This window comes from Mycteria americana, chromosome 7, assembly GCF_035582795.1.
Source record: "Mycteria americana isolate JAX WOST 10 ecotype Jacksonville Zoo and Gardens chromosome 7, USCA_MyAme_1.0, whole genome shotgun sequence".
Lineage (NCBI taxonomy): Eukaryota > Metazoa > Chordata > Aves > Ciconiiformes > Ciconiidae > Mycteria > Mycteria americana.
In genome coordinates this window covers 63,969,856-63,984,372 of record NC_134371.1, presented here as the reverse complement: position 1 = coordinate 63,984,372, position 14,517 = coordinate 63,969,856, and the positions used below count along the sequence as shown (strand labels likewise).

The 14,517-nt window shown below is 39.8% G+C and overlaps 1 protein-coding gene across 5 annotated transcripts in view; it reads left to right on the top strand.

Annotated features, from left to right (window-relative positions):
* Window positions 1–14,517, top strand: part of GLIS1 (GLIS family zinc finger 1) — a 205,492-nt gene that overhangs the window by 151,534 nt on the left and 39,441 nt on the right. For all 5 annotated transcript variants that reach the window (XM_075508797.1, XM_075508796.1, XM_075508795.1 and 2 more), the window contains exon 5: window positions 11,268–11,429. In XM_075508797.1, coding sequence (XP_075364912.1) covers window positions 11,268–11,429 — 162 coding nt within the window. The remainder of the gene's footprint in view (window positions 1–11,267; window positions 11,430–14,517) is intronic.

Genomic DNA, 14,517 nt, shown 5'->3' with positions numbered 1-14,517 from the left:
GAAAGCCATATGATTCACCAATATGTGTTATTGTTATCCACCCATGTGGGATACAATCTATTTTAAATTACTGAAGTGACTTGCTAAACTCCCTGTAAACAATAAGACTGTGGGAAAACATTAAGTGCTATTCAGAAAAGAACATTGCCATACTGCCTTTTATCCAAAGGATCCCACAGTGCTATAGAGAATGAGGGGACCTGGCACTGCTGCCACACTGTCTGCTCTTCAGCAGAGAGCTCATCTTCACAATAGACTTTAGAAGGCAACTCCACCACTTAAAACTGGAGCAGGGTTTGGTGAAGATCATAACTACCCATACTAGTTCAGTCTGATAGGCGTAGTAAGTCACCATGAGTGAAAAGTAGCAGTGGACTTTGGGCTGTTTGTTAGCAAAATCTTGATTTAGCATCTCCTTTGGAGGCTTAGGCACAGAATCCAATATAATCGCTTCACAGATTGGTGTGCATCAGCCTCTGTAACTGTTGAAGCACAAGCACGTAGCGCATGGAAGCATGAGGTAATAGGAGTGAGCTCAGCCTCTAACAGAAGGCATCATATTATATTGGATTTACCAGAGAGAAGGAGCTTAGGTATGGACCATTGCTGCAGCTCAGCTGAAGCATGGTAGTCATTTACAAAGTGCAAGAACAGAATTGTGTTTTCGAACTCTAAAACATGGCTCTTCCAACAGCACAGTGCCTAACCAAGCCTAGACACTGATTTGATTTTGGCAAAGCCAGAAAAGTGACTTCCTTTAAAACAGGTGAGGTCTTGAAGCCATTTTCCTGGGAATACATCTCTCAGATTTTCCTTCATGTAATGATCGTGGCCAAGCAAGATGAAATGAAAACACTGCAAGACTAAAATTAACGACTTTGGGTAAAATGAGGAGAAACACCTCATTTGTAGGGAAGAGAGCCTGTTCTCTCAGAAAGAGAAGATTGTTCTTCTCCATGTTGTTACCCTCTAGCTCTCCCAGTGTAAAGTCACCCTGTGGGATTCTGGTGTAGTGTGGCTGGAACAGGTCAGCGGGCAAAGAAGGGAGCCATGTCTCTTGAGGTTCTGCTCCACAACCAGGGCATGAGGGAAAGCAGATATAAGGTTGCCAACCCTGAGATGATAACAAGCTCCCACCACATTGCACAATCTCCCTTTCCTGGTGGTTCACCAGCAGCTCTTGTAGGGCTCTTTGCCAGAGCTCAGCTCTACACATGCAAGGAAGTGTTGGATGTAATCACGTACATCTTAACAGATCCCTTGCCTTCCTTGGATTACAGGTTGAACCCCAGTCTTCATTTATGGGTATTCAAATTGGCCCAGCATGGCATGGAAAAGAGCAGGAGCCCATGTGAGCATGGAAAATCCCACCAATTTGTCTACTCCCTTGCCAAGAAGAACCTTGGAGAAATTTGTGTCTTCTCATCACTTTGTGCAAAGATCCATCCAGTGTTGAAAATTTCATGCAGCTTGTTGTTAATTTGCAGGGAAACTTTATTCTTCTTACCTGATCTTTAGAAACAACAATTTGATAGAAAAGCTCCATTATGTGCATGCAGAAATGAATACAGGTAGAGTATGAGAAGGACAGTACCTTTTCAGAAAAAAACCCACCACTCTATTTAAAACAGGAAAAAAACCCAGCAATAAAACTATCCACTTTGTGAAACAGATTTTGTGAAGAAAATTAATGATCTGTGTTGAACCACGTACAAAAAGTTGGATTTGCAACAAAAAACACATAGGTGGGTGGAGAGTTACCTTGCTGGTAATTTTTGCCTTTTCTAAGAGAGAATTTGGTTGTGGTTGACTAATTAGCTGTAGCCAGCAACTTCCAACTGTAGATCAGTATCCACCCACAGGATCCTCCTCTGTTTGATCTGCCAAGGACAGGAGCCACTTCGTTAGCTGCGATGACATGTGACAAGCTATGACTGTAAAACATATTTATTTATTGGTGTTGACAAAGATATGAGCTGGGTTTCCCAGGACTGAAAAAAAAAGAGCAGTCTGGGGGATAAGTGGGAAGTTAGGATGGACACTCACTGTTGCCAGATGACACCGTATCTGTACCAGACGGGGTTTGGCACACGCTTGTCTCAAATCTTCCTGTGACTGGGGACGGACAGAGCACAGACCTAATCCAAGATGTTCATGCCTGTGGTGCATTGGAAACTCTTCCTGTTTATAGACACGCTGTTGGCATGTTACAAAGGCAGACTGGACTATGTACAGATCTGACTTTTCCTTTACTGGTTCATTAAAGAAAGAGAAAAATATGAAAAAAGAGGGAAGTTTTTAATTTCACTTTTCCATATAAATGTTTGTTAGTTAATACATTCAGAGTATTTCAATTACAGTTGATTCTAGTGTCTGATGCCAATATAACAGCTTAAGATTGTTTGCTTAATTCCTGAATGTGTGCATTATTTTCAGCAAACATTTTTAATTTACATGTTTGTCCTGCCTCTCTTCAAATCTGCCATTGGATTCAGAATGTAAACCAGGACAGGCAGTTTCTCTGCCATTCTCTTTGCAGATGTCTCTCAAAGAATCAGGAGTGAAAAGTGCCCCTACACTGGGTACAAAAGGGTTGATGAATTCCCCAGCATGCATGAATGTCCTACGCTGAAAGAGAGCGCTCAGCACGTTACAGGAACAGCTTACAGAAGCAGGGTGTGTAATTTTTAATAACTGGGATAAAAACCCTCAGTGACATCTTTAAAATATAAATGCCTTTTCTTGTTTCTTTTATTTCTTCCCCCCCTTATTTTGCCTTTTCATCTCTTCTCCTTTCAATTCCATTAAGCTTCATTGTACAATAATGTATCACAGTCAACTTTTTTCAATTATGTTTTTGATTTTTTCCTCCTTGTTACTATAAAACTCCAGATGTTTTGAGACTTCATGGTTCTTTCGATATTTTTTCCTTTATTTTAATCTTCTTTTGTAACATGCCACACATGTGGTATTTTGGCCTTTTTAAGATGCTATGCTATGCTAATCAGCCATAAGTTTTGGGGAGGGTTTTTTTTTTTCTTTTTGTAATGACTTTTTTTCCTTCTTGCTGTTGTCCTCTCTTTAAATTATTAATTTTTTTTTTTAACTGGTTAGTCCACATAAATGGATTCCCTCCTTATCCTGGGGCTGCATTCATTATCTTAAGCAAATTAATTCTTCACTCCAAACTTGCAAACTCTCATGCCTGTAAGTAAATTATGAGTGCCTATTCCATCTTGCATGTCAGTGAAAGGCATTCTGTACAGGAACCGTTTGCAGTGTTGACTGGCCTCCCAGACCAAAAGCACAGTCTGTTATTTAAACATGTGACTAAAATGTGGGCCAAAATGCAAAGATACAAGCAAAAGTGTAGGACAGAATTTCAGTAAAGTTTCAGCTGAGATAGGTGTAAAGAGGTGATATGTTAGACGCAAACTGGAATTGAAATGTTTCCTTGGAAAGTAAGGTAAGACAATGACTTACTGAGCCAAAGGAACAAAGTTTTGAAGTATGTGTAGGAAACTATATTTTTTGTTTAAAAAAATCTAAAAGAACTGGAGGGAAGCATTTTAATTTTATTTGTGGTTCTTTGCTGGCACAGCTGGAGAGGGTTTTTAATTGATTTTGTTCAATCTTAATTTTGTCCCCAGAACAAGCAGATCTGGCTTTAGATACTGGAGCAGCAAATCTTGGATTGTGTGATGTCCTTTAATTTCAAATAGCTTGCAAGCTATTCAAAAAATCCCAAATAAATAATAGTTTCCTAGTTACATATGAGGAAATAAAGGGACTGACATGTAGTTTCGGGAGGGGTGTCATCTTTGCTTATTACATGACCGTATGAATTTTGCATTTTGTTTTTTAAAATGTTGCTCCGTGCAATATTATTTTTGCCTGCAAGCCATAATACTGCATTCAGTCCAACTTTGATGAGGTTTCAGAAAATTGTTTGGTTTCCAAATGACATATTTAGCAAAACCTTATGGCAAAATTTGTGGCTGTCATGCTGCTGATAGTAAGATATCCCCAGCTTTCCTGGTTCGTTCTCATATGTTGCAGTGAATAAATGCAAGTACCCCTGTTTTGACAAATGTTTATCCTTCTACTTGGTTAAAGAAGGATTACTAAAAAGAATTTTAAGACTAGCAATGGGGTCTTGCAAAAATGATGGGATGCTCTGATAGTTTCCCAGATATTGTGGGTTTTGCTGGAAAACATATGGAAAGCTCTGTTTGCTCACTGAAATGCTCACTGAAGTGCCTGATGTACGGGTACTAGAAGAAATAAATATCTTAATATTTCAGTGCTTTGAACCACATTCACTCCTTTCTTGACAGATGATAATTTACAATTACGTGAGCAAGACTTTTGAGACAAAACATGCCAGTGCTACTTAGAGACAGGCTAAGACCCAGTGCCTGTCCTGATGAGCTGGTCTTCTGCACTTGGTATGACAGCAGACCTTGGGAGATGATTGGCAAAACTCACATTTAATGCCAGATATACTCAGGAACACAAGTAAAACTATCTTTAAAAAACAAAACCCAGAAGCCAAATCTAGGCTGCCTCTGTAGTCAGGGGAGAGGGACAGGCACCTACTGAGCAGGATGTGTCCCACTGAACTCTCTTAGCTGCCGACTTCATGCTGGGCAGACCTGCCGTTCCCCAGGGACTCGGGGAGCGCAAACAACGAGGTCGTTCATTTTTTAGACAGTACAGTGAGAGTGGAGGAATCCCATCGCAGGGGATGTTGGCAGACAGGTGATTGGATTTTGCAGTCAGAGAAGTCTGTGTGTGGAAATCACCGCGCATACAGAATCAGACGTGGTTGCCGTTGAAAGCCTGATGACTTAAATGAGTCTGTTGTTACGCCTTGCGTGGGCCAGGTCTGCATTCCTCGTGCACCCATAACTCCTGGTACTGCCAGAGGGGGGTTCAGGAATGCGGACTTAGGGGCTTATAAAATTCATAAAATTGAAATAAAAGAGACAGCCCAAAGTCTTGTTTAATTCAGTGGTGTATGCTGATCAAACACCTCCTCCAGGATTTTCGGTGTATTAGTATTTCCCAGTTTCATGTTAATTAGGAAATATGCAACCTGTCTTAAAAGCATAAAGAAAAATGAACTGCTGGTGTACAATGTGTTGATGTCAAATGGTTGGCTGTAATTACCCTAAAACCCAACAACGTGAAGGATGTATTGCATTTATACCGTGGCTTACTTGTCTAGATTTTTTTCTTTTACCTGTTCTGAAGCTTTTCACCTTTTCTTCTCCTATACACCAGCAATTGTGCAATAGTCTGGCTAAAGCCCTAAATGCTTTTTTGTAATACAAATAATAAAACAAGTACAAGCAATTTTTCCCAGGACTCAAATGAATATCATGTAGAAGTGCACTTTGCAAACGTAAATTGTTCAGACTGAAAAAAAACCCATAGAAATTGGCAGATCCCTTTTCTGTTACGGGTATCTTCCATTATTTTGTTACCACAAAGAGAAAAAAGCAGCTTCTAACAATTTAAATCAGTAAACTGGCTATATGAACTGGGATTCTTTAGGAAGTTGAGAGCTCAGTCCTATGGGCTACTTTTTATGTACACAAATAGTTCTGTTGAGTTTAATAAAACTTGCATGAGTCATGTTACTCATGGCAAGTATTTGCAGGATCAGGGCTTTACATTGTAGCTACAATAGAGAATTAAAAATTAATCCAATCAGGAGTCTGCTAGAAAAAACAAAGCACCAAATCAGATATTTTGATTCTTGTGTTGGGTGAACCAAGTCATGTGCTTAAGTTACTGACATCCATAACAGTCTGGAGCCTTGTATGCCTGCTGCTGTGTCCCCAACATTAGACTCAGTGTACTATAAAACATTGATGCTATTTAAAGAGTGGTGTGACTATTTCCTTCCCTCCAGAAGGGATACATATCCTCACAGGATCCTTTTTCTCATAACATGTTTTTCAATAAAATTTTCCCAATTTTGTAATCAGTTGGGAAGAAAGAACATTTCACAATGTTCATAAGGCTTGTAGATGTTTTGACCAGACATAAGATTTCCTATTGATAGTATTAAATGCTTTGGAATGAAATGTTTTGGGTTTTCCATCTGTAGGCTGTCTGAGATGTCAGCAGCCAATATGACCTGCTCTTTCCCTTTTAGGTCTATAAATAAAAGGCAGCTTGTTTAACTGATCTTGCAGCAGAGAGGAGAGGTGTATATTAATGAGCTTTCTCTAATGGCACACTGGACCTATTTAGCACTACAACTGTGAAGGCTTCTCTTTTTCAGTCATAACTCATTTCCTAAGAAAATGTCAGTTATTGCTTCACCTTATGGTCTGAGCTGTTTAGTTTATAGTTTATTTCTTCTGATCTGTACCACTGACAGATATTGTAGACATAACTGTGATTAAATACGCTTATGAAAATGGTAAACATTTGATAATATAAACCCTCTTGGGAATATGCTGTTATTTCTGCATGACAACATTCTCAGGTACATTCAAAGTATAATGTGGAAGCAAAGAAAAAACATTTTAAGCAATTACAGTTATTAGATTAAATTGTTTTGTTAGGAAAATTGTGATGTGTTTAGATCACTGTGAGATAATTTAGTGTTTTCATAAATATGCCTTTTAAATGCATGATATTGCAGCAGTTACACTCCAGTGAGATTTTAGTGTAAAATAAAGATAACATACGTATTCCCATATGGTAGTGAACTAATTTGGTCCCATAAATTTCTACAAAGTATTTTTTCCTGGTAGAAGCCCTATTCTTAAAGCAGCAGTAGTTATAAAATCCAGTAATTGCATCATGCTATTTGCTGTATACATGTCGCATTGTTTTGTGTCTGTGCTCAGATGTGTGTAGCATAGCAGTGTCTGAAGCACACATTAACAATCTCACAATAAAGACAAAAGTAGTAATTGCAGCATAATTATTATTTTTATTGATGAACTTGTTTAAGAGCTCTGTTGACATTTAAAGACTTTGAGGATCATGCAGCGTTTGTTACAGTTATCCCAGGCATCAAACATCAACAAAATGTTTAAGATTGTAGGATTAAGCAGTGACAGATTGCGGCCAGATGTCTGGGAGATACTGTAAGTGGCCTTCTCAGTTGATCAAATAGCTCTTACCATCCTAAAGCCCTTTGGAAATTGAACATTTGTTCTTTGTAGTTGAAGCTGAAACACTTCTGGGATTGATGGCTCTTCCTGGAGGTTATTTGAGAAGGAGAATGAGCACCCCATTTATCCAGGAGTAGTTTTATTTGGTATATATATAAATATAAATACACTCCAAGTGGCAAGGGTAGGTGGAAGGGTTAAAAGTGTTGGTGAGTAGCAATGAAGCCCAAGAATTACCTTACAAAGTCATCCTAACACAGTTTCCTCAGCAACCCAGTTGAAGTTACCTTGTCCGTGTACAACTGTACAGGTGAGACACTTCTGCTTTGGGGAAGCTGAGTCTCAGCAGTGCTGTCTCCACATGTGGACTTCTAGGGAAAAACTGCAAGGGACACAGTCAGCAGATCCAGCAAGAAATAACAGAGCTGAAATAGCTTTTCCTGGTGTCCTTCAAAGTGGAGACCTTTCTGCAGCTCTGAGTGGATTCTCTCAGCCCCATGCTTGTCAGCTCTTTGCACCAACTCCTTTCCTCCCTCCCTCTCAGGCCTTTTGCCTTCACCTTTGTACATCACCTTCCCTGCTTCTTATCACTTGCCAGCAAGGTTCTCGCCCTCCTCTCTTTTCTGTTGATTTTCTTCCTGTTTAGACAACCCTACCTTTAGCAACCCTGCGTCCTTGAAAATAGGAGTGCTGGAGTAATATAATTCCCTTTGCTGGTGTATTCTCCCCCCTTATGCGTTTAGAATGAATTTATCACAGCATTGCAACTGTCCCACTGTTAATAGAGCTGGATAATATAAATAATATAAATTAGGAAATTATTATATAAATAAGAAAAGCCCTTAAAGTCCAGGTGTATGTGGTGATGGAGGAACCTTACTGCTGAAGGCATTAGACCTTTGGCTTATGTGATAGTACCAAAAAAAGGCTGTTGACCACAGTAAAGTATAATAAACCCCTGTTTGAGTGTTGTTGCTTACATTGCAGCTCTGAGCATTTATGGCAGGGCCTGTTCCTTCCCTTCCTGAAGTCCCGATCCAGCATCCAGCAAACTCTTAAACATATGTGCTTTCATCTGTTTTAAATTAAGCTTGTGTTTAGATGTTTTAGGACATTTGCCATTGGCATTTTTGCTACTGACATCAATGAGAATGGAGCTGGACCTTTAATTAGTTTGGATTATTCTGCATACTTTCCTACTTTGCATTAGGCTGTAGATATGGAGCTGAAGACTGGTAATCCATTAGAAAAACATTCTGAGGCTCAAGATCCTCCATTCATGACTGAATAGCTGAGCTGAGAAATTACTTCTGTGATCTAACAGGTCTTCTAGGCCTGAGACAACATGGAGACAAGAAGGATCAGGTTGTGGAGTGTCACTGTAGTGATTCTGGTGCCAACAGGGTATAAAGTGTCCCAAGGACCCGATAAAAGGAATGTTGCTATATAACGTCCTTCTGCACTAGGTTTTTTGATGCCTGTATGCGAGAACCAGAAACTCCCTTAGAGAGGGGAGTGGCGTACGTAGAGGGGACTCATGACAGTCAGGGGAGAGTCTTCTCGGGTAGGGGGAAGGAATGGCACACAGAGGGGGACAGCATGGACAGTTGAAGGGAAAGGCTTGGTCTTGCTGCTCACCTGGGATTCGGGTGAATGAGGTTGCAGAGCTGAGCTGCAAAATAATTTTGTAGACTCTGGGTCTGATTCTCACCCTACCTTGTGGTTATATATTGGCGAGTAAAACTGAGAAGAGCTGGTCTATTGAACTGAAAATGAAAGGGATATTAGCTTGAAGGGGATGATATGACACTGTGGACACAACACTAATCAAAGGAGACTGAAGAAAGGGAGAGGAGGGGAGGGGAGAGGAGAGGAGGGGAGGAGCTGGGGAACAGCTCTGGGGAACAAAGTGGAACCAAGTGGTCTTTAGGACCTCAGAGCATTAACTCCATTTACCACAGACTGGCTTTATGGAATGTCTTACGAGAACTACGGATTTTACAAACTCTGCTTTATTTTTCATGGACTTCAGCATATTTGCACATTTCAGATTGCTTCGTTCTGAATCCTTGCCAGATTTTTAGTGGTGATTAAGAAGAAAGTTTGTTTCTTTTTAAGCCTTGGTGGCTTGGTCACTTCCAAAACTGCCCCGTCTCCCTGCACCAGCTCAAGTGTTCAGAAGGGAGTCATGGCCAAAAAACAAACTTCTGAAGCCATAGACTGCATGTCTCCAGGTGACTCTGTGGATCTATCATGGTAGTTGTGATGGGGAAAGGTGGAAATATATACATATCAGGTAGTTGTCTGCACACATAGACCCAAATATGCCATTCAGACAGATTAAATATCTGCCCAGGGAGTGAAATATTTAGGGCGGTAAAAGCCATAGTGATCCTTTCATGTATGAGTGGTGGGGAAAGGCAGAAATTTGCAGTCTGCCAGGAAACCCTCTGTGTGGGTGCCTGTGCATTGGTGTGCTTAATTTGTAGCGTGCAGAGCTGTATCCAAAGACAGAACACAGCCTGCAAAATGAAGTGCTAGCTTGAGAATCCAGATCACTTTGTTCACTGTGTTGAGATGCTTAAAACACACCGGTCTGAGCAGGATGTGATGGACCTTTGTCCATCAGTAGTTAAAATTGCCTTTGTCAGGCACCAGGAGATAAGGTGCCTCCAGTTTACAGCATCTTCTGGGCTCCATCTGCATCTGCTCTCACTTCCCATCTCTCTGCCTGCAGTGCTGGATGCAACAGCTGAGTCAGAAGTTTGCACGCACCAATGTATATATGAGGTGTGTGCGTAACAAATAGAATGGGACAGGGATTGGCAAGAGTGTAATTTCTGTGGTGCCATCTGAAGAACCACAGGTAGTGAATGGAAAGCTGCTGAACAAAATCCTGACTCAGCAGAAGGAAGTAACAAAGCCCTCACTAATTTTGTGAGGGTCGGGATTTCACTCTTACGAGCAAGAATCGTACAAAAAAGTCTGGCTTCCAGAAATAGTGGTTTTTAAGACACACGTACCTTCTTTCAAAATTGTTGTTAGTGTTGATATGAAGGTGAATTGGGTTCTGTTTCTCAAGTACGTTCTTTGAGATCTCGAATCATGGAGGAGCCAGGGTTTTATCTGTATAGAGGCACTAGAAGATCTGCAGTGCCATGAAGCTGCAATGCAGAGTGGGCAAAGTATATGCACACCACCGCATGTGAGTACGCGTGCGTAGAAGTATTTGTGCACATGTGTAAGTATCTGAGTGCATTTTATGGGTTTGCTGGTGCACGAATGTGCACATGCATGTATTTGTGCTCACTTGAGTTAGTTCCCAAAGCCCATCTTAGAGACAGTGCCTCCACTGCAGTCGCCTGTTGTAACACTGAAACTTATCAGTGAGCAATGCAAAACACCCTTCCCTTGGCCTAGTAGCTGGAAATTTTAATTATTTATTTATTCAGATTTAATTTGAAACAGTGACTTGCGTTATGAATGCTATGCAGCATTTTATTACTGAGTTCTCTAATGAAACGGGTGCTTAAGAAGTCAGAATTGCTCAGGTTACTGGTTGTTATAAATGGTGAGAGCAGATCTGAATGATATGGCTAGTAAAGAAAAGGGTGCAGAATAACAGCAGAGTTCCTTTGGATTGATCTTCAAATGGATCAGGTCTTCTTGTAATAGTCCGTGCTCATCTGCTCCAGTGTATAGTATTTCAGACATCTGAAACCAGGTTCTTACCCACCACAAATAGCTTCTCTTGCTCTCTCTCTGTAGCAGCTAATTGTTATTTCCCACAGTGGTTCCTGTGCCAATTAACATCTAAGAGAACTCATCGGAACACTTGTTCTTTCTTTAAATTTTCTGTTCTGACACCATGTCTTTAAGCATTCAGTACTTCAGGCAGAACGTGTGAGATATTTATAACCCTTGTATTATTATTGAGCTACACACCATGTCTTCAGTGACAGATTAAATGAACAGCACAAAATGTTGTGTTTCATCCATAAATTTCAACAGATGTTTGAATGTTGGTTGATTTATTGCATGTCCAACTTGGATCTTACACTGTTCTCATTGTGGCTGCACATGGTTTATTTAATAGTACTTTACAACGATTTTTTATGACTTTTTCAGTTTGAAGGGTGCAACAAGGCATTTTCTAGGCTTGAGAACCTTAAGATTCACCTCCGGAGTCATACTGGGGAGAAGCCATACCTGTGTCAGCATCCTGGCTGCCAGAAAGCTTTCAGCAACTCCAGCGACCGGGCAAAGCATCAGCGAACACACCTGGATACCGTAAGCATGATTTCATACTGGGAGTTGTACTGAGTTTTCCAATGGTCCTTGTACACAATCTGTTCTGCAACTGGAGGGTGGCTGTTCCTTTTCACGAGGAGCGTCTCAGAAAACTCAGCTGTAGGCAACTGTACTTTTGATTTTAATTGTATGTGCTTTGAGAAATGAAAAAGTCTTGATCACAGAAAGGCAAATTCAGCTGTCTTACTCATGCTGAGGAATAAGTTACTCAAGAATAGGTTACTCAGGAATAAGTTACTCAGTAAACTCTCCCATTGTTCTTGTTCCAGTAAGAGGAGGCAGCAGTAGAATAAGGTATAGTATGAGTGAAAGCTGAGTCATTGCTGCTGTACTAAATGTGTGTCATTGTCTTGCTTCCTGTCCTGTGTTGCTTCAATAAAGTCTGTTCTGAATGAATGCAAAAGCAGTTTAGACATCTCAGTGGAAGGTAAATGCATCTCAGTTTTGGACATAATTTTGTAAAGGTAAAAATAAGTCTGTCATAACTATATGAAATTTGTTCAGTACCTACCATCAGAATTAACCGTAAGAAATTCTTTTCTTACGTACAGTTGGTAGATTCTGGCTCAACTCTACAAGTCTTCTCACTTGTCTTGCAGAGAAGATGGGAGCCTGTCTAGTGTTTTAGGCTCCAATAAAATTAAATCACCATATTATGGGATAGAAAGTAAGTAGACAACTTTGTAGACCAGTTAAGTCCTCAGCATAAAGCTTGTAAAGAAAAACAGGCAGAGTTGTTCCTTTGTCTTTTTCAAAGAAGTGAATATATGGTTTAACGTTTGGCCAAGTGTTTATGGGGCAGAACTTTTGAGTTTAATTGATATTTACTTTTTAAGCAGTTACACATTTCAGACAGTGCAGCATTAAGGAATGTCTAATGTACATTATGCCTTGTAAAAACAAACAAGTAAGAGAAGCGAGTCAGTCACATTTTCCAAACCAAAGCACACTTACAATAACAATGTTTTATTTATTTGAAAGTCTACCTGAGATATTTGAATTTGTAATTAGTTCTAAAATGCGTCTCTTTTGAAAGTGGATATACTAAATTAGGTGCACAGTTTTGAAATGTAACTGCTTGAATCTAATAGATCTATTTTTTATTAGCCAAAGTCACAAATGGAATGCCATTTATTAGAAAGAGAATTCAAATGGTTACCAAAATAAGCAAAAATTCTTATGTCTGTTGATTGGTGCATTATTGAAGACAAATCTCTTAACTGTCTATTTTCTTTTCTTCTCTCTTTATCTCTGTCTTTATTATCTGAAATGCTCATAAATCAGGAAAAAGGTACAGTAATCATTTTCTACTAACTTTCTTAAATGTCTAAAAACATCCTCCATGCTATTCCGTTGCAGGTTCTTTAAAACTGTTTCTGTAGTCCTACAACACAGTAACTAACTTCCACTTACCTGGTTTAATTGAAGTCCGATGGTTTAGCTTAGTGTATTGTGTGCTTATGTGAATGTGAAAAATAACAGAGCTACAGGATGGTGCTATTGTAAAGAATGTACATTGCATTAGCTCGGTGGACAAAATATCTGCCTGGAATGTCAAAGCAGATAGCCATGAAGCTTTTTAAGGGTAGTCAGATGTTCATCTAGTTTCCCTGTCACGAAGTTGAATGATTCTATCACTAGTTTGAATGACATCAATGATTTGAAAAATACTCTGCTAGTTTTTCTAAGGGATTTGTTAAAGTTTTCCATGGTTTTTCCCCAGGTGTCAGTTCTCTGTGTTCCAGACACTCTCAATAAATCTGCTTTGCCCTGTAACTTTCTGGGTAGGTGCTGTGTTAGCCTGTAAGGTCATGAATTGGTGAATGATTCTATTATTCCTTCAGAAATTTCCTGCTGGCTGGACAGAGCAGCAATACTTATCCTCTGGAGGTACTTACAAAGAAAAGGGCTTTATATAGACTGCTTATTCCTTATTGAGTGCATTTGGAATTGGTTTTAAAGCCTCTCAATGTAGGTCACTCCATCATTTATCTTCTCCAAAAGGAGAATCTGTAAATCATTTCAGAGACTTACTGGTGTATGCTAGTTTGATCGAATCTCCACTAAATCATTTGGAAGTAGATCCTTCTCCTAGGTAGAAGCAGAACAAAGCGAACGTATCTGTCCTTGTGGTAAAAAGGGCATGTCATCACTCCTCCAGGAGCAGAGCAACTTGTTCAAAGGACCTCACAGTCACTTCTCCCAAAACCGGTGGGTTTTTTTCCCTTTTGTGCATCCTCTTTGTGAAACCAAGGGGATTAAAGAATGTGCCACTGAGGTCATGACAAACCAGTTTTCTACCTTTGGGGAGACACCAAAAGGACTTACTAGTCCAAGTGAGAAGGTTAAGGTAATGTTGGCAGATGAGGCAAGAAAACAGAGAAAAAAGGAATGTTCTGCTCCACTTTAAAACTTTGTGAGCTTTGACATGCAGCACTATTTTGCTATCACTTAAGTCAGTTGTTGCTTAATAACAAGTGCCAGAGTCCCTTTGTTCAACTTGGTAACTGTGCATTCATTCAGAGGTGGTCCTGTAACAGAGAGAGAGTGTTTCATTTGTTGGGAGTAGGCATAACTAAGAGAAGAACTTTTTGAGGCTTTCAGTCACTGGGACTCCAGAATCAGCAGTTAAGAAATCGGAGCATCCTTATTTATTTATTTTTTTAATTTCCTATGAGAAGAGTGTATTGGAACTGCCTGCCCAGACCCAGGTGGTTTTCCCAGGAAAGAGTGCTCATACTGTGCCCCATAGAAGTGGCAAGCTCTGCTGCGTGCCAAAATCAGCTGGAAAGGTCTTCCCAACAAAATCAACAATAGTGAATTTTTCTTTCTGTATTGATTTGCTCAGATGATAATGTTTGATGCAGGTTGTTTGGTTAGGAGTTATAAAAAGAAAGATATTGCTGTTGTTATTCAAAATGGGAACAAGGTATGAAGGGAACCAAATGTGTGCTATACCACAAGTTTTGCTCTGCTGCATATGGAACAGTTGTAAAAACTATGTAAATTGGAACTCAAAACCAGAGCTTCTATATTTGTAATTATACTGGGTGATGTCATGATCATT